This window comes from Rhinolophus hipposideros (assembly GCF_964194185.1).
Source record: "Rhinolophus hipposideros genome assembly, chromosome: 13".
Taxonomy (NCBI): domain Eukaryota; kingdom Metazoa; phylum Chordata; class Mammalia; order Chiroptera; family Rhinolophidae; genus Rhinolophus; species Rhinolophus hipposideros.
This window is the reverse complement of record NC_138059.1, coordinates 25961260-25982552: the sequence shown is the minus strand read 5'-3', so window position 1 is coordinate 25982552 and position 21293 is coordinate 25961260. Positions and strand designations below refer to the sequence as shown.

At 33.0% G+C, this 21293-nt stretch overlaps 1 protein-coding gene across 12 annotated transcripts in view; it reads left to right on the top strand.

Annotated features, from left to right (window-relative positions):
• The window catches only part of OXR1 (oxidation resistance 1), a 457475-nt gene that overhangs the window by 433768 nt on the left and 2414 nt on the right, over nt 1–21293 (top strand). For 7 of the 12 annotated variants that reach the window (XM_081071197.1, XM_081071201.1, XM_081071208.1 and 4 more), the window contains 5 exons: nt 12765–12845; nt 14699–14824; nt 15607–15759; nt 18083–18178; nt 19765–19838. In XM_081071197.1, the coding sequence (XP_080927323.1) occupies nt 12765–12845; nt 14699–14824; nt 15607–15759; nt 18083–18178; nt 19765–19838 (530 nt within the window). Of the gene's footprint in view, nt 1–1253; nt 1520–12764; nt 12846–14698; nt 14825–15606; nt 15760–18082; nt 18179–19764; nt 19839–21293 lie in introns of those variants that run through there. The other 5 variants (XM_081071203.1, XM_081071198.1, XM_081071204.1 and 2 more) reach the window with 3 other exon arrangements.

Below are 21293 nucleotides of genomic sequence, written 5' to 3'. Positions count from 1 at the left end.
AACATTACTGAAAAGATGATCTGAGCAAAATCAGAGCTGTATTAAAAGCTTTGGTGATGTATGTTGAGTAGACAGCCAACAAAATAGGCTATCCTGGTGCACTCGTGTGTTCGTATCTGTGTGTATGTGTATGTGCGTGTGTGTGTTTAACAATCTCATTTAAATGCATTTTGGTACACATACAATATTTTTAATTTTTAGAAATCTGACTGTAAGTAATGAATAGGTTTCCAAAGTGGCACCCCCACCACCACCAAATCCTGTAATGTCGTTGGTGTGGCCAGGGGGAATCCAGTGACAGGGATGGTGTGGATGTATGATGGGACGCTGTATGTAGTAAGGCCAGTGTGGAGATGGTTATAATGTGCATATGAGAGCTTGTGGGAAAGAGATCTTAGGGTAAGTGGGGTGGGGCTGTGCTCTGTGTTGTGCATGTACATGCTGGAATGTGGAGGAAGGAAGTGTGTGGGTGTGGTGCAGTGTTGTGTGTACTAGAGAGGTGGTGTGTGTGTGTGAAGGGTGTCATTGTGTGTACAGTTCTTTGTGTACCCACAACAAGGTAAAGGCAGGAACAGGTTTGGTCAAAATGGAAGAACTCTTCAGATGTACTATATTATGACATTGATAGTCTAGTTAAAATTGAGCTCTGGATAATTTTAGTTTATAGACATAATATTCTTAAAATTTCACTTACTTGGTTATATTTAGCATGCCACTGGTTAGTGAAGTATATGTAGGCATAAGTAAATATAAGTACTTTTTCAAGAAATTAAATGTTAGAAAATGCAGTTTAAAAATGGACTGTGTAACAGTCAAAGGAATTTTCAGATCATTGTGAATAATTGTGTAGGATTTATTTGTAGTAGATTGGCTTTGTTTTTACATAGTCATTCTGTGAAATATGAGGGTTGAAGAGCCCTCAAAGAACATTTTATTGCTTAAAAATGCACACACAAAAGATTAAATTTTATAGGACTCTTAAATTTAAATAAACAACAGAATTTTATGATTATATGAGCAAACAACACAATGTTAATTGAAATAATTTGTGTACTTTGGGAGGGACTCAGGCAACTGTGCTTATTACTTTTTTATGACTAAGATATTTTTAGTGTATGTCTTAGTGTACTGGTTTTAGAAATACATGCTCTGTGTCTTTAAACTTTTGAGCCCTTTCTTTGCACATTTGGGCACAGCGCAACCAAACTTAAACATGGGAAACCCTCTCTTCCCTCCCCAGCTTTACAGTCTCCACTCAGGACTCTCTTTGCAATGGACACTACTTAGTGATTAGCTCTTTGTATTGTCAATCAAATCTTTGTCTCTAGCAAACTGTTTTGTCACTGTAGTAGGAAGGGCTCTTGTGCTGGAAATTTGTCTTTGACAGAGGAAGAATGCTTTTTAAAACAGTTTTTACAAGATCTGATGTAACTTAATTTGGCCTGGAAAGGAAATGTCTCGTCTCTGGTATGGGAAAAAAGGGAGAAGACATCAACCAATTAATCATAAATATACTCTGGTAAATCTTAGTCAATAATTTTAATTTCTGTATTTACTAGTATTTTTATGGTGACATTATGCAAAATTATACAATTTCTGAAAGTTTAATCTTAAGAGAATATTGATATAATACAAAATTGTATGATTAAAGAAAAGTACCTTTAAGTTATTTCTGCTAATCCTAAATATCTTAAAAAAAAGGAAAGGAAAGGAAACTATTCAAACTGTTTCAAACAGTGCTATTTAATATAAAACTTTAAAAGGTATTCTAATAAAAATTTCAGTCAATGTTACTATATAAGAATCTTAGTTGTTCTTTTAATATAAATGTGTGTGCATTATTTATTAGAAAATATATTACCAATTATTCTTTCTGTAGAAATTCAGGATTATATCTTGCCTTAGTAATTTTATTTTGTTTTCACTGTAGTTGTGGGTGATAAACAAGGCTAGATATACGCTTAGAATCAGGAGTGACTTTGGAAGATGGCCCCAAAGCACCTTGCCCACCTTTAAATGTTAAGCATGTAAAATATTATTGGTATTATTTGTAATTGGTCTAGAGAGTACTTTGTTATGTTTTTAAGTTGAATGATTTCAAGTTTTTGTTTATATGATGAATCAGTACAGAGGAATTTAGAAATCTGAAATGATGGAATTAGATTGTGATCAGATTTATCAGAATAGCCAATTAACACAGATTTTTTTTAACCAAAGACACTGAAGCTGTTCATGTATTTTTATATTGGCAATTAGAGTAAACATCATTATTTGGGGCAAGACTTTAATACAATGTAATTTATTACAGACCCAGGCAAAATAAATTTTGGATATGCATCATACATTTATTGCACCCACTCCTGTTCATCCTTAGAGGAAGCTATTACATGATTTTTGTCAGATATGAGAGCATGCTTCTCACTGGTCTTCACCTCTGCCACACAGACAGTTTCCGTGTGTTATTTCATTGTACCTTCACAATAACTGCAGTCAGTAGTATTACTCCCTGTTTTAAAGGTGGCTCAACAGGTACTGAGTGGTTGCTGAACTAAGCTGTCATGGCACACAGTTTGACGCTGGCACATTCTTGAACCCACCAGGATACCATTTTGAGTTTTCTAAAGTGGCGCAATACAGTATAATGGGTTTTGATGTGTAGGCAAGTTCAGGTCCGAGGTTTCTAGCTGTTTTCTTTGCTTTAGATGAGATATCCCAGGAGCTGTAGGGCAAGAGAAAGGCTTAAGAAATAAGGATTAAAAGGTTATCAGTTCTTTTACTTGTTTTGTAGATTGAGATTTCCTGTAAGGTTTTACCTGCAAAGAGGCTCTTCTGCTTTAAAACTGAAAATAGAAAATAGTTCTTCTAGGAGAGGAACAAGTATTTTAGAACAAATAAGATGTCTCATTTTTGGACTTTGTATTTTGCAGTGTTTTACAGTTCTTCATATCTGTACTCACCTGATTAGCAGAATGGTACACACCTAAGTGACGAACTGCCTCCTAGTTAGTACTCCGTGGCCGTATTTATGGAAACCGTGACAGTTTTTTAAATCTCATGTATGTGGTATCATATTTAACCTTACCAGTAACCCTATGTGTTAATCAGATTATTTTCATTTTATAAATAAGTTAATTAAAGGCTCAAAGATATTAATAGCTAGTAAGTGGAATTTGCCCCCAAAATACATGGAAAGAAGTTAAACTTTTGCCAATTAGCTTTTCAGTGAAAATCATACTGATCAAGCATGCTTAATAACTTCCTTATCTTTATTGTTTTTAAGGCTGTTTTAGAGCATATTCTGACACACCACCTAAACTTGAATTTTCTAGTCATTTATTTGAAGCTGTGTATATATTTATATACCCATGTATTATATCCTACCTTTTTATTGTCTTGTCACTAAATTGTCTTTTGCTTGAAAGTTATATGCCTATTTATAAGGATTTATGCTTAATGAGACTAAAGCCACTAATCATTAAATAGTGATGTTTATCTATCAATAGCAATACTTCACTAATTTAATCATCATTGTTTTTATGTATTAGACCCTTACATATGACAAGACAGATTTTATTTTTTGTATTTTAGGCTTTTATATATATGAAAACACAGTAGAAACGCTCCTATGCTGAATTGTTTACATCTGTGTAAGAATTAGCTCACAGGTAGAATTTTAAGAAGAGCTCATTTAAATGTACATTTTCAGAAGTAAATTAACATTTATATTGTACATTTAATTATCTGTCTACTTTATATATGTGTTTTATATATATGTATCACTTATTCCTCATAAAGTGCTTAAATTATTATTATTTCCATTCGAAAGATCAGAAATGGAGAGATTAAATATGGTTGCTCAAGTTCACAAAATTAATAAAAAGCAGAAACAGAGTTAAGGCAGAATTCTATACCCAAACCCAGTATTCTTTCTGTTATATTATGTTCCCTACTTATAGTACATATTCACAGGAAATTTATTAACTGATATTTATATATACCCGAATTGTATGTAAAACATCCTCTGCTTTCTAGTTACATACATTCATAAAGGAGGACATACATATATTCAATGTAGAATTTTTTTCTTTATTTGGCTTAGTAGTTGCACGCATATTTATAACATATGCAAGTTATAATGCATAATAATAAAATGAGTATCTGTGATCCCAAATACCAGCTTAAGAACTAGACCATCACCAATGCAATTGCATCAGCTTATGTGTTCTTTCTTTCTCGACCTCATCTCATGTCTCTTCCAAATTGGTAACCATCTCCCGGAATTTTGTGATTATCATTTCCCTGCTTTTTTTTTAATGGATTTTATTTTTTAGAGTAGTTTTAGGCTTACAGAAAAATAGAAAGTACAGAATTCTCACATGCCTCCTTTCTCCCCAGACACAACATCCCTATTATTCACATCTTATATTAGTAAGGTTCATTTGTTACAATTTATGAACTAATATTATACATTATTATCACTCAAAGGTCATAGATTATGTTAAGGTTTATTCTTTGTGTTGTACATTCTATGGAATGACATGTGTCTACCATTAAAGGCTGATATGTAATTTCATTGCCCTGAAAATTCCCTGTGCTCCATACATCCCTCCTTTCCTCCGCCATAACTGACCTTTTTACTGTTTCTATCGTTTTGCTTTTTCCAGAGTATCATATAGTTGGAATCATACAGTATGGAGCCTTTTCAGATTGGCTTCTTTCACTTACGATGCATTTATGGTTCTTCCCTGTCTTTGCATGGCTTAATTGTTCCTTTTTTTTTTTAATATTCCATTTTCTGTATGTACCGTAGTTTATTTATTGAAGGATATCTTTGTCAATATAATAAAAAGCTGTTTTAAACTTTCATGTGCAGACTTTGTGTGGATACAAGTTTTCAACTCATTTGGGTAAATATCAAGGAATACAATTGATTAATTATATAAGAGTATGTTTAGTTTTGTAGGAAACTTACAAACTGTTTTCCAAAGTGGCTGTACCATTTTGCACTGTACCAAAAATGAAGGTGAGTTCCTGTTACTCCACATCCTCACCAGCATTTGATGTTGTCAGTGCTTTGGATTTTAGCCATTCTCAATAGTTTGTGGTGGTATCACATTGTTATTTTAACTTATATTTCTCTGATAACGTGATAATGAGCATCTTTTCATATTCTTATTTGCCATCTGTATATCTTCTTTGTTGAGTTGTCTGTTCAGATTTTTATTTAGTTCATGTTTTAATTAGATTGTTTTCTTGTTGCGTAGTAAGAGTTCTTTGTATATTTTGGCTAACATTTATCAGATAAGTATTTTGCAAAGATTTTCTCTCAGTCTGTGGCTTATTTTTTTTTTCATTGTCTTGCATACGAGTCACAAAAGCAGACATTTTTAATTTCAATGAAATCTAAATAACTGTACTTTTTTTTTCTTTCATGTATCATACTTTTGGTTTTCTACCTAAAAAAATGCACCCTCAAACCCAATGTTACCGAGATTTTTTTCTTGTGTTGTCTTCTAAGAGTTTTACAGTTTTGTGTTTTCTGTTGTTTTCCATTTTGAGTTAATTTTTGTGAAAATAATAAGGACATTGTGTAGATAAACTATTTTGCATGTGAATGTCCAGTTGTTTCAGCACTATTTGGGGAAGAGCATCCATTTTCCTTTGAATTATTTTTATTTCTTTGTCAAAAATCAATTGTCTGTATTTGTGTGAATCTATTTCTGGATGATCAGTTCCATTCCATTGATCTATTTGTCTGTTCTCTTGCCAGTATCACACTGTCTTGATTACTTGACCTTTATAAGTTTTGAAGTTGAGTAGTGTCCATTTCACTATTGAAATTGACTTAAAAAAAGTCTAAATTTGTTCTTTGCCTTTATGATTGTGTTCACATTGAGATCTTCCATATAAACTTTAAATATAATCAGTTTGCCTATATCCACAGAACAACTTGGTGGGATTTTCATTGGAATTGTGTTGAATCTATAGACCAAGCTAGAAAGAACTGTTATCTTGACAATATTGAGTCTTCCTATCTGTATCTGTGACATGGAATATCGCTCCATTTATTTACATCTTTTATTTATTTTTTTAGAATTTTGAACTTCTCAAATGTAGATCTTATATATATTTTGTTAGATTTGCACCTAGGTATTTCAATTTTTTGGTAGTAATATAAGTAGTATTATTTTACATTTCAAATTCTAATTTTTCATAGCTGATATGTAGGAAAGCAGTTGACTTTTACATATTAGCCTTATATCCTATAAACTTATAATTGCTATTAATTGCAATAATTTGGGGTTGATTCTTCAGAATTTTCTACATGGGCAATCCTGTCATCTACTAACAGTTTTGTTTCATCCTTCCCAGTCAATACCTTTCATTTCCTTTTCTTGTCTCACTGCATCAGCTAGGACTTCTACTACAGTGTTGAATAGGAGTGGCGAGAAGGGACATCTTTAGCTTGTTTCTTAGTGAGACAATATTTCCTTCCTCACCATTATATGTAATAATGTTACTGAACAGAAAAAGTTGTCCGCTTGATGTTAGCAGAGCCAAACACTAAACACCAAGAATTGTAGTAGGGAAAGATTGGTTATTTTCTTATGAATGGAGCCAACCAGGAAGCTAATGCTCAGAAGCCCAGCCTCCCCAATGACATGTAGGTTACAGATTCCATAGGGCAAAATCATAAGACCCTGTGGGTTAGGGGCTCGGGGTCATGCTGGGAGCGGATTGGGTGGAGGTGAGGTAAGGGTAATAAATCATCTCTTCAGGTCTTGAGGACAATTCTGAGGTCTGCTCTGGTGTCCCTCTGTCTGGTTTCATGGGAAAGTAGCCAGGGGGTCGTTCCACCTTAGGGCTCAGGAGCTGAAACATAACTTAGGGCAAAATGCTATCATTAGCCTACAAGAGGTCCTGACCTTGGGACCAGCTTACTGGTCCTGACTACTGTCTTTTGCTGCCTGGAGGGTGCTTATTATCTGTGGGAAAGGCTAGGTCTCTGAGGGGTATGTATGTGTGTGTATATATTATATATATATATATATATATATATATATATATATATATATATATATATATATAGAGAGAGAGAGAGAGAGAGAGAGAGAGAGAGAGAGAGAGAGAGGATACCAATCTAGAACTGGGATTTAAAGCTAAATTTAATCAAAGTCATAAGGAGCCTCAGTTTCAGTCACTAGAAATTTTTGGTAGATGCTCTTTATAAAGTTGAAGAAATTCCCCTCTAGTCCTAGGTTGCTGAGAGTTTTAATCATGAATAACTATTGGATTTTGAATAGTACTTTTTGTACATCTATTGATATAACCATATGGTTTTTCTTATTTAGTCTATTGATGTGATGGATTACATCAGTTGATTTTCAAATTTTGAAGTACCTTGCAAATGCCTTGCATACTTGGAATAAATCCCACTTGGTCATTGTATATAATTCTTTTTATACATTATTGGATTCAGTTTGCTAATATTTTGTTGAGGCTTTTTGCTTGTATATTCATGAGAAATACTGGTTTCTATATTTCCTTTTTTATAATGTATTTATTTATTTTATTAATTGCTTGTCTCATGGAATGAGTTGGGAAGTATTTCCTCTGCTTCTATTTTCTGGAAGAGATTGTAGAGGATTAGTATAATTTCTTCTTTAAATGTTTGATAGAATTCACCAGTGAATCTATCTGGGTTCATTCCAAAGGTAGAGACCATAACCTCTTTGGGTTTCTTTGTTAGTGTAGAGTCAGCTATTGTATTGCATGTATTGTTGCTTTACAAAAGTCAACATAATAATAATGGCCAGAATGGAAATCTATCCAAGTTCTTCTTTTTGCTACTCTTATGTCTTTCATAGCTTTCACAAAATTTTCATAGTTGTTTATAAAGTTACTTTGATGTTTACTGGTAGCTAATTTGTTTTAGTTGTCTAGAACTCGGCCTAGTACCGTCTGTTTTGAAAGGTTATTAATTATTAACTCCACTTCTTTAATATAAGCCTATTCAGATTATCTGTTTCTTCTAGTGTGAGTTTTGGTGGTTTGTGTCTTTCAAGAAATTGGTCCATTTCATCTAGATTATCAAATTTGTGGGTAGATTTGTTTATAATATTCTTTTATTCTTTTAATGTCCATGGGATCAATAGTGATGGCCCTCTTCATTTCAGATATAATTCATTTGTGTCTTCTTTCCTTATTTTAGTTAGCTTGGTAGAGGTTTATCGATTTTGTTGAACTTTTCAAAGAACTATCTTTTGGTTTCGTTGATTTTTTTTCTCCATTGCTTTTCTGTTTTCAACTTCATTGATTTCTTGTGTATTTTTTTCATTATTTATTTTCTTTGTTACTTCAGATTTAATTTGCTCTTCTTTTTCTAGTTTCCTAAGATGGAAGCTTAGATTATTGATTTTCTTATATATACATTCGATGCTATAAATTTCCATATAATCCTTGCTTTTATTGCATCCCAAAATAAGTTGTATTTTTATTTTCATGTAGTTCAAAATATTTTAAAATTTTCCCAGGACTTTTTTTGACCACGCATTAATTAGAAGTATGTTACTAAAAAGTATTTTGGTATTTTCCCACTGATTTCTAGTTTAATTTCATTGTGGTCTCAGAGCATACTTTTATGACTTCTGTTTCTTAATGTGTGTTTTATGGCTCAGAATGTTGGTCTGACTTAGTAAATAAATGTTCCATGTAAGCTTGAGAAGAATGTATTTTGCTGTTGTTGGATGAAGTATTTTATACATGTCAATTAGATCCAACTAATTGAGGGCGATGTTCAGTTCACCTATGTCCTTAATGATTTCCTGCCTGCTAGATTTGTGAATCACTGATAGAGGAGTTTTGACGTCTCCAACTATAATAGTGAATTTACATATTTCAGGATTATGTAATGAATATTCTTTTCCCTGGATGTGCTGTGGAGAAACAGCACTGTTCCTTTTTGATGAGATTCACTTCTTGTATTTATTGTTCCCGGAAGCTCATACTATGTATACATATTGTAACTGAATGGTTTTGAGTAGGAAACAGCTTTCTTTTTGACTAAATATACCTGCATTCTCATGAAAATCTATGAGTCACCTGCAAATGTACTTCATAGGAATTATTTTAAATGTGGAAGATGTATTCAAATCAAAACTTTGACAGTGTGTTCTATTTTGAATTCCTTCAGTGTTTAAGTCTTTTTTCCCCTCTAACAATCTTATTTTCCAGTTATCTTGTTCATTCTCTATTTGCTCCTTTTATACCTCATTTATTATGGTTCCATGGAGTGTTATTTTGAAAGCAATAGTTTTAATTTAACGCAAGAAGGAACAAAGTTTTAACACAATCCATGTTTTATTTTGTAATATAACTTTGTTGTATATGATGAACTACAGGACAGAAAGTTATGGACTTCGAGGATTCTGTCGTGTGCCCGTTTTGATAGCTGCAGTAGCTCAGATTTACGTTTCCCCCTTGATTAACAAATGTTTGGCTACGAGAGTAAGTATAAATGTCATTGATTGGGTAATATTTATTTTTTCTACCCCATCTCCCTTTACTAAGGAATAAAAAGTAAGGGCTAAGTAAGGAATAAAAATGCACATTCACAGATATTTACCAGAATTTTGTTACTCTGTAAGGCAGTTGGGGGAAGGGAGGTTATTAGTTTTGGGGGTAATTTCAGAGGGAAATATGGAACATTCTGGAAGGAGGACTATTAAAGTGTTGGTCTTTATGTCTAGGAGAAGAACATGTTTCTATTCATGGGATTGACAGCAACCTATAAATACAGAATTATATTTATTATACAATTATAAGTTTTCTCTTATTTTCAGCTTTTGTTCTGTTCTTGTTGTTGTTAGTCCCTTTGTAATAGAGATGGATTGAATTTAATAGGGTGGATTTAATCCCTACTTTTGTAATTCTGTGAAATCCCTATGTCTGTAATTCTGTTTGTAATTCTGTGAAAAAAAAAATGCTTAGGAAGACACTTTCTTTGTGTGAGAGTCCTTTGTCTAAGAATGAAACGACTAGGGAGTAAGCAGTTAATCCCGCAGAGGCAGGTCCTGTTGCATTGTAGTTCCTGTGCATGGGATCTAGAAGTATATGCAAACCACTCTGTTCCTCAAGAAATGACTCTTTAGCCAGACAGTGAATACACTTTTAATTGGAAGGTCTTGGTTTCCTCAACTGTGTGCCCTTAATAATTAAAAGATGTAGGACATTTTGTAGAAATGTGTCTATTTTATACTTAAGTTTACTCTTTTGGGTAAAGTAATAAATTCTGAACATGGGGTATGATTTACCAAGGGATAAAAATTAAGACTAACTCCACTTCTATCATATGTACTAGGAATCCAAATCTCTTTTGTTGTGATAGGAGGAAATATATTTCTGTACTCATTGGATTTCAGATCCCTTTTCTTTGTTAATTCACAGACTCTTTTGACAGTTTTATGTGTGTTCATTCATCACAGCATGAGTAAATATTTAGGGTTCAGAAAGTGGTGAGTTTGTAAATCCCAGAAAATAATACATTTTTGTAAAAGTATGAATGAAGGTAGATTAGTGATATAAAAGAAATTATTACTTGACCATGTTTACAATGGCAGTTCATGGGTCCCTCACTGATTACTCCTGCTCTCAGTGATGTTGATGAAATTAGATTATCACTGATCCATTTTGTGAGCATAATTCAATTTCACTTCCATCAAGGAAGTGTGTGTTTAATTTAGTAAAAGAAGGAGCCTGAAGAAATAAGTGTAAGATCAGTGTTAACAAGAAGGATAGAAGGAATGCAGAGGAGTAGCTAAGTTATATAATTTGAAAATACTTGGCTATGAGACTCTTGATTAGACTGAATACCATGGGAAGAAGAAAGAAAAATATAACTGGCCATTAAATATTTTGTAGAGAGTTCAGCCATAGAAAAGCAAGGCCGTGAGCTTTTTCTTATATTTGTCACCTAATTTTTTTCATCTTTATTGAGAATTCTGTACTTAATTGAAAGGTCTTTAATATTTTCATCTTAACACTGAAATTTAAAGTAATTTCAGAAATGTCATTCTTTGTATACAAGATAGTTGAGCTCTCAAAACTAAAATATTTTAATATCAGAAATAGAAACCAAAAATAAATAAGGAGGCTCTTAAGACATTATCCTTTAGCACTTAGGGTAATAAATAAAAATGATCAAGTTAAAGTAGTGTTAATAATAGTAGCTCTCATGGTAGGCACTATACTCCATCCTTTATGTGCATTTTATTTCTTCATCTGATTTATATATCAGATGAATATATATAATGATTTATATATATATATATATATATATCAGATGATTTATATATCAGATTTATATATCTGTTTGGTATGTACTCTATTACTTCCATTATTTTATGAAGAAATAGAAAAAGAAGGGGCCCAACCCAGGTCCATCTGATCCCCCAGAGCTGGAGATCATAACCGCTTAGGGTTTCTTTGTTAGTTATCGTATTGCATGCATTGTTGCTTTGCAAAAGTCAGTATAATAATAATGGCCAGAATTGAAATCTGTCCAGTTTCTTTTCGTTTTTTCTATTTCATGTCTTTTGTAGCTTTTAACATAGCTCTTTATAGAGTTGCCTTTTTTTTCTTTTTTCTTTTTTTTTTTTTAACTGCTGGCCAGTTCATTTTAGTTGGCTAGAACAAGGGACTTTTAAAACCTAGCTTGGAAGTCTAATCTCTGTGAGCTGATTGGTTTGGTTTAACTGCATTTTGTGGCCAGAACCTCTGCACATTTGATCACAAGAGCAATTTGTCATAGCTCAGGAGAATCGGCACACGTTTATAGCACCATCAGAGTTCACTATATTATGATTACTGTTTGGGGAATTATGTCACAATCTGAAAAAGCTGTAGCTGTCAACCTAAGGAAAGTTGTCTGTTTTTGTGAGTTTTTTATAAGAATGTTATATCTGTCATATATGGCTGTCAAATTCAGTACTATGAGAGACTGGTCTAGGCAATTACAGAAGATACAGAATTTTCCTTAGGAATTTAAAATGTAGGCAAGCCATTAAGTTTTACTCACAAATAACTGCTACAGTACCAGACATAAAGAAGTAATATAGAGGAGAGGCCAAAACTAAAGTAGGTGACATGCCTGAGAAGGTACTGTTGATTAGATATGCTTTTGAAAACCTAATTTTCTATTTTCTAGAGGTTGTTTTTCTTACTGCCTTAGTTTTTAAAATGTACTTCATATCTTTTTCTTGCTCCCGTCTTTCCTTTTTTTCTGATGCAGATCGTATAGCATGAGTGTGTTTGTCACCTTTGCCTGGAAGAAATTTTTCCAGCATTGCCATCAGGATATGCACAGTGTTTGAAACTAAACTGATTTGGAGGGAAGGGTTGAAACTATCATTTTCTTTGTAAACTGCAAAACATTTAGATTTTTAGATGTCATCTTTGATGTTAGCAAAGCATGTTTCCTTTTATAAACAACTGTAATTCTATTTACTCAAAAAATTGTCTGTATGAAACAAGCCATAAAATAAACCTGATATTGTGAACTAGTTGGAATGTAGTGATTAAACTCATTCATATGTATTTCACTGGAGTTTGATACATAAATCTCTTGGATTTTCAGCATGGAGTTGGGGAAAGAAATCCTGATTATAGCTCTTTTTCCCCACTTAAATTTCTCCATATTTTTGTTTTATTTTGGCTATTTTCCTCAACTGTCAGTGGAATTATTGTCTTCCTGTTTCCATATTCAGGTAGTGTCAGTGGCTGAGTATCACCGCAGGATCGATGCTCTAAATACTGAAGAACTGCGCACACTCTGCAGACGTCTCCAGGTGCCCCCTTCAGTAGTTTAAACCCCTCCAGACATTGACTGCTCCCTGCTTTTAATGTCTGTGGTCGGGACAAATCTCATTTTTGAAGGATTTGTTTTGACTACAGCACTAAAATCACCCACCAGAAAATTCCTTTTTGTACTAAGAGTACAGTAATGCCTTGAAGAGCTGCAGGATTGTCTTTTCTCTCATCTTTTCATTTGAAAAACTTTCAGAGGAATTTTCTGTCACTTCAGAACTGTTCTTAGCACTGTGTGTTTCTTTGAGTGATGAGGAGTTTGTTTCTCTTAATTTTGACATGGAAAGAATGTCTTTGGTTTAAGATTGAATTTTTACTAAACACCATGTGAAAGATGTGGTACTATGGGAAAATTTTAATGGGTAGTAAAACTTTAAATATTTTCTCTCCTTTAAGGCTATTTCAGTTGTATCAACCCCACATAAAATATCTTAATGAAATAAATTGGTTTGTTCTTGAGGTATTCCTGGTTGGTATTAGAAATACCTTAGAATAATGTAGGTAAAGCACCAGAACTCGATAAATTATTGAAAATTCCAGAAATAAACTTTGTGATTTTTTTTGATTTTTAGAAAAAAGAAACTGATACAATTGAACTCATTTTCCAGTTATGTGTATTACTGTGTGTTTTCCTCTTCTTAGCAAGATATGCTTTCATGGCTTTGCTAGAATTACTGAATTGTTTTCTTTTAATGCTTCTCATTCTGCCTTGGGTTTTTTGTTTTTTTTTAACCTTTCACATCATCAAAATAAGGGTAAAGCATGATGATGTGAAAGAATTAATAAAATGTAGCTTCTCGTCAAAAACAATACAGTTCTAGAACTTGTATTGGTTGAAAATATATACTGTTTAGGATTGTTAAGTATGTTAAAGGAACAGAGTAGTTTAGCAACATTTCATTCCTGTATGGAATCATAGTCGCCAATCATTGCTGCATTTTAGTTATCTGCTCCAATATAATTCTATTTTCCAATTTAAAAGTTTCATCAGTAATAGTTATGTTTCATATATTTTATTTTCTAATGTTAATTGTGTTTATATGTTGAAATAAAATTAATATGAAAAAGTAAGTGCCAATAGCATAGATTGTATAGTTTGTTTTGACGTAATCAACATTTTTGTCATTTTAAGAATATCAGTGAGATCATTTCCACCAAGCAAAAAAGTGTTTATTGTTTTTAATGCATCCAATTAATCTAATTTACAACATAGATTTGTGAACAAATTAACTTTTAAATTTGTTGTTTGGTCCAACTAGATAAAAATTCAGCATTTAGAACATAAAAATATTGAGGGCATTTTTTAAAATAGTGGTAACTTTTTTGGTGAAGCAAATACACACACACACACAGAGACCAATGCAGTTAGACTTTTTATTGTACTATTCTTTAAAGTAAAATTTTGGCACCAAGGATGTTTTCTTACTGATTTTTGGCAATTTTTATGTTTGCCATAGAAAAAATAACCCCCCCCGCCCCCGCATTTAAACAGCATACATGAAAAGCACGCTAGTTGGGTTACTTTTGCCCTTCATCAGCAAAATTAAAGTTTGCATGCAATGGTCTCCTTCTGCATAGAAGTATGGGCTTATCTTTCATTACCTGTCCTTCTTCATGTACTGAATGAGAAAAATGTCTTAGAGTTAAAAAAATATTTTTCTACATTGGATATGCCATTGTTATTGGATGGAGCATCATTTGCCTTCTAAAAATACTAAATTAAAACTTTAGTCAACTTTTCTAAGGTATAAAGTTTGATTTCTCTAAAAAGGCTGAAAATTTTAGAGCATGTTTCAATTTTATATTAATATGCTGCTGCTGTTTACTTTTTTAGATTACCACACGGGAAGACATAAATTCAAAGCTAGTGGCTCCAGTGAAAGCAGACCTGGAGTCTGAATCTTTTCGACCAAACCTAAGTGATCCCAGTGAACTCTTACTGCCAGATCAAATTGAAAAGGTATGACATACTTATATATGTGCATTTCTGAGTGTTTACCCATAAAAGTAAAACAGCCTCTTTTCTGTTGTTTTGAAAAGTGAAGAAGCGCGGTTACTGCTACTAGTCTTCCTTTCCAATGAAGAAAACGTAAACACAATATAGTTACTAGTGTAGTAGAAGGTATTAGGAGATTTGGATAAGCACACATTAAACGTAACAAAAAGCAATTTAGGTGAGATACTACAGTAGCCAGTATTTAATTTCTTACTGTATGCTAGTTACTTGTTCATATGGATTATCTCATGTAGTTGTTACAATACCTGTAGGTGTTGGATACTCTTATCGTATGCATTTTATAAATGAAGAAACTTGGACATAGAAAGATTAAGTAATTTGTCAAAGTCACACAGATATAATTTATTGAAGCTTGATTTCTAACTCTGATAATCTGCCTCTAGAGCCCATTATTTGAGAGGTTATTATTAATCAAGCTAACAGTCCCATCAATATTTTTGTTAATTCAATACTGAGGGCACTATTAGGAATTCAGGTTTCTTGTCTCTGTTCTAATTTGGATCTTGTTCAGCATGATTCTTTTCTTTTTTTACTGGACAATATTTCATGTGGAGGGATGTGCATTTACTCTTCAGGCATCTCAGTATCTTTGAGAATGATAAATAATTTCTACTGTCGTTTTTGTAGCTTATGTTTTATAAAGTACCATTGCCTCCTAACTGGCATTAGTGTCCTGTAATTGACAATAAGCTATGCTGTAAATGTTAACATTTTATTTTTCGAAGCTTACCAAGCATCTTCCACCAAGAACGATTGGCTATCCATGGACTCTTGTTTATGGTACCGGGAAGCATGGGACCAGCCTGAAGACCCTTTATCGGACAATGACAGGGTTAGACACCCCGGTGCTTATGGTGATTAAGGACAGTGATGGGCAGGTATGAAAATAACTACGTAGACACCTTACCCTTTAAGAGATTACAGTAACAGTAAACTTTTAGCATAGTCTTTTGATAAAAAATATTTTCATTGGTACATTTTATTAAGTATAACTGATAATTATTGAGTGTGTTTAATATTCAAGACAATGCTGAATGCTACAGAGGTTAGATAAGAGAATAAATATCTTTTAAAGAGCCCCTGCCTTTAAACAGATTATAGTCTGGTAGGAAAGAGCATTTAAGCATATAAATATCTCATGCCAAGTAAAATATGCCAAGTAGTAAAAACCTAGAAAAAATAAAAGAGGTGTTTAGAGTAAGGGTTGTGCATACCTGATAGGGAGAGATAAAAGTGAGGGTGTCAGAAAGGGTGGAGATGGACAGATTTGAAAGTTGAAGATAATTGTGTGAGAGTGATGCCAAGTACAAAACCACAGATAAGCAAGAGAAAAATTGATGTGTTCCTGAAACAGCAAGTTCAGGTAAATTACCAGCATTGGAGAGTAAGTAATAAGAGGGTGAAATAGCAATATTTATTTTAAAAAAAGAAAACAAAGCACCACTACTACTAACACCTTTAATGTGCTTATGCATTCTTGTCTGATTGTTTTATATTATCTTAATTAATCATCAAAGCCCTGTGAGATTTATACTTACATCATCCATTTTAGAGATGAGTTCATTTTAAATGGAAAAAGTAAAGATGAGTTAACTATGACTTAAAAGTGTTTTATCAATTTTCCCAAGGTTTTACACCCAGTAAAAGGTATTTGCCAGAATGACAATGAATGAACTGCTGCTACATGCTGTGGCATAGATACGTGCCACAAATATAATATTGAGTTAAAAATCAGACACTGAAGAGTCACTGTGTTACGGTTCTATTTATAGAAAGTTCAACATAAATCTGTGTTATTGTCTGGCTTGTGGCTTCCTTTGGGCGGTGGGGGTGCAGGGGAGGCACAGGAAAGCTTCTGGTGTACAGTTGTGTGCCTTGGTCTAAATGAAGGTTAAATGGGACTTTGCTTTGTGATAATTCCAAATTGAGCTGTACATTTATATCTTGTGTATATACATACCAGGGGTGCCAAAAAAATATATACAAGTGAACACTGGTCAACGTTGCTCAAGCAGTAGTTCACCACAATCAGAAGTGTCTGGACTCTGATGGTAACCACTTTGAGCACCTCTTGTAATTGCAGAAATCAAACGTGACTTGTATTCGTCTTTCATTATCGGTATATGTTGAGTATTACAATTTTAGTACAGTTTTCCTTTCTTAAAATGTGTATACATTTTTTGGCACCCTCTGTATATAATATATATACCCCTTCAGTAATAAAGTCTGTTTTAAAAATTAAGACTATAAAAATATACTGTCAGGAGAGGCAGTGACTGTACATCAAGATCAGTCAAATTCTCTGCATTCCCATTTATGATAGAAACTTAGAGCCAGAACATTGAAATGACTTGTCCATGTCTCTTATTCATTCATTCTTTTTTTAGAGTATCTACTGTGTGCTTTGTACTACCATGCTTCCCCAAAAATAAGACCTAGTCGGACCATCAGCTCTAATGCGTTTTCTGAAGCAAAAATTAATATAAAACCCGGTATTGTATTGTATTGTATTGTATTGTATTGTATTGATTACATTATATCATATTATATCATATTACATCATATTATATCATATAATACCTGGTCTTACATTATTATATAGGATCCAGTCTTATAGTAAAATAAGACCAGGTCTTATATTAATGTTTGCTCCAAAAGACAAATTAGAGCTAATGGTCCAGCTAGGTCTTATTTTGGGGGAAACACAGTATGTAAGGGCATGGTGTTAACAGAGCCAAACATTGCAGAGCCTAGGCCCATCCAATGAAGAAAAAAATAGCACATCTTTTTAGTAGTAGATGTTTACCTGTACTGAAGGGTTTTTGCTTCCCTAAGTGCTACAGTCCCACAGCAGCATGTTGTCCTTACTGTACATACATGATGCATGTAAGTCCTCCTGAAATGTATGAAGCACTTTTTAATTTAAGATTTTCTGTTTAATTGTTGTAATAAGAATCTTTTTCGATTTTAAGATTAGGAAAAATCTGTTTCCCCCCCCCCCATTGAGAAACTGACATGATTTGTAATTGACAGTAATACAAATATATAGCAACTGATTATGTTTCCCTTTTTAAGTACAAGTACATAAAACTTTACTAGATTTCTAATCTTTTTGTATTTTACTTAAACATGTACTGGGATAATACTTAATGAAACAAATTAACAGTTGTGTTATCAAATATGCCTTTTTTTTATCCTTAGGTTTTTGGTGCATTAGCATCCGAGCCATTTAAAGTGAGTGATGGCTTTTATGGTACTGGAGAGACCTTTGTTTTTACGTTCTGTCCAGAGTTTGAGGTAAGAACAGTTATTCCGATATTCAGTTTATAAAGAGTTGGCATAATGAGGGAACATGCACTTGGAGTCATGTACACTTGCATTTGACCCTCATCTGTGCCTTTTACTGACTGAAAACTTAGCACTTTTTTGATCATCTTGAGCTTCAACTTTTCTGTGGATAGAATGGGGACCATAAAATGTAACAGTTGTTTAAAAATTAAGTGAGAATCATATGTATAGCACTTGGCGTGGTGCCAGAAACATCATGGGCTCAGGAAGGAGTATGCATTGTTATCACTGACCTTTTTATGAATTCTCATTGTGAAATTCCTGGAAACTTTAAATTACTAAATAAGTTTAATGATGTAAGTAAGTCTTGAAAACCTAAAAAATTATTTCAGTTTAAATCAAAAGTGATTACCCAATTCTTTTTTCTTTACATGTGGATTGACTAACTTAAATCAAATATATTCTAGTGTTAATAAGATCTAAAATGGTAAAGTTATACATGAATTTTAGTGAATGTGTGACTATTTAAAAACACTGAGTACAATCCCGGCATCTCGTGGACATTAAGGGAGTCAAAGCTTTCCTAAGAGAGGAAATTATAATCTTCAAAACAGGAATCAGCACAGTTGGTTTTACAAAAAAAAAAAAGGTGGTGTGGTCTTTAGGAACTGTTTCTATAATGAACAAAATAGAAAGGATTTGATAACACAATGAAAGCTCTCTTAAACTTGAGCTTAACTGGCTCAACAGAATAACCGGTGCTTTCCATTCCCTCATAAAACATGTTGGCTGACACTGACAGCTAACTGGAAGCTTGTATCTGTTACAAAATTCTTAAGCTTCAGTTGTGCTTATTCTCAAACCTTTTAATGCTGTTTCTACCTGATATCTGTAATAATGTAATAAATCAAATGTTTCCTAACTATGAAAAAGTGAGTGTTAAAGCTTATTTTATTGAAAACTATAATGAATATTTTGGAAAAATTTGATAGCGGTAAGGTACTAGAAATCACTGTTTGTATTAGGTTTAGATAAAACTCCCATGGACGGTTAGAGAAAAAAAATTTAAGAATATTAACATCTAAAAGTTCTCGTTGCTCTTTAAAGAAATTGAAACTGGAAATCATAAACATGTGCCATGGGCTAATATAAGAATGATGATAGACAAAGATATACCCAAAGAAGCAGCCGTGGCCCTATGTCAAAATACTGAAATATTATCAAATTAACATACATATATGTTTAATCTTAAAATAAAAGTTAATGGCATCCATATCAATTTTTTAACTTTCTACCTTTTTCAACTATTTTCATTAACTTCAATTCTTAATACCCATAAAGTCAGAAACGGGAAATACACACGAAGAGATAATAAGATTGGAGGAATTGGAATTGAAGATTAGTTTCAGTAAACATGTGCTTTCAAATTTAGTCATGCAAACACTAAAACCTAAAGCTCCACTGCCCATCCTTTTTGTGTTCTTGTTATTATTCCTCTTACTATCATCTAGGCTTTGTTAACTCTTTGGGGTTTAGGAGAACTGTTTAGTAGCCATTTTCATGTACATATTTAAAGCTTTTTTTCATTTCTGTAGGTCTTTAAGTGGACAGGAGATAATATGTTTTTTATCAAAGGAGACATGGATTCCCTAGCTTTTGGTGGTGGTGGGTAAGTCTCTTAAACAGTTTACCATGAGATATTTAAGAAACTTGAAAATTTTATTTGTGTTATTTGCAAAAATCACTTATTTTATAAAATCAGTTATCTTTGGAAAGTTCTGACTTTATGATTCTAATATGTGTATCATGACTAAGAAAGTATTAATTTACTTGCAAGAAGGTACTTAAGTGCACTGTTTAAAATCATTGATAGAATATTTGTTTATTCATTTCAAAATGTTGTTTAGTTGATTCTCTTTTGATTAAAACCCATCCTGTTGCTGGAATACAGTGACTCCTTAGTATTTGAAAAAGAAATATACTGATACCTTAGAACTTCTCAAATTTGCAAACCATGGTGGTTTATTATTTCTCGCTGTGTATAAAACAGGTTCAATGGTTTTCATGTTATTCTACCCTGGAGACTATTTGGATTGATATTTTATACAGTAATAGAAATTATTTAGTGACCCCCCCCACCCTACCTCAAGTTTTCAGGGTTTGTTTTTTGTTTGTTTTGTTTATAACAGTATGAGTATGAGTCTGTCAATAATTTGATTTGATTCTTTTGGCATAGCCAGCAGTATGAGAAACTTTGTTTTCTTATCCTGGTATCCCAACTTTGTTTAGTCTTTAGGGTGTTTGGAGGTAGCTTGCTCTACTGCCTCCCAGCCTAGACTTCTCAAATAGTGCTTATCAAATTTCATTAACTCCTTCCTTTGGTATTCCTCTCTATCCTTCAAGGTCAGACAAATAGTCGACTAAATAATTTCCAGACTTATAAAAGTGTTATTTATTTGTTTCCCACAGTTGAGAATATATAATAATTCATTCAGATCACTGAATCTTATTGGTGTGAGTGATTCTAGCAAATTCTCTAACAACTTCTCTGTAGATAGGTGTTTGGAAGACATAATTTCAGTGATTAAAAAATAACCATGGTTAGCATAGCCTTCTCCAAAGTATATAACCAGGTAACTAAAAACTGTGTTATCTATAGTTGTTGGAATCAGCATATAATGTTTATATGTTCCAATACCTTTTTTTGGTGGGGTGGGGCCAGTCATTAAGCACAGCCCAAATGGTAGTCTTACATGTGATTTTGTTAGCTCTCCAGGAAGGCCTCATAAGTAAGTCGCTTATAATTTCAAGCTGTTAAGTGTTCCTTGAGTCTTTGAAAATAACATGTACAAGGTCAATAGATGTCTGCCCGAACTTGATTTTGATTATACATGATTCCAGCAAAGTAAACTAACCTCTGGCAAGTTTGATAGCAAATTAAGACAAGTTTACAGTCTTTGAAGAAGAAGAGGACAGTCTCAGAAAATGGGAACTGTAAGGAATTGATATTCCAGAATTCCAAACAGGAACTCCAAAGAAATCAAAATCATGATGGTGATAGACTGAATGGAGGCTTTGGAGTCAGACCTGATTCAGATTCCAGCTTCAATATATATTACATGGG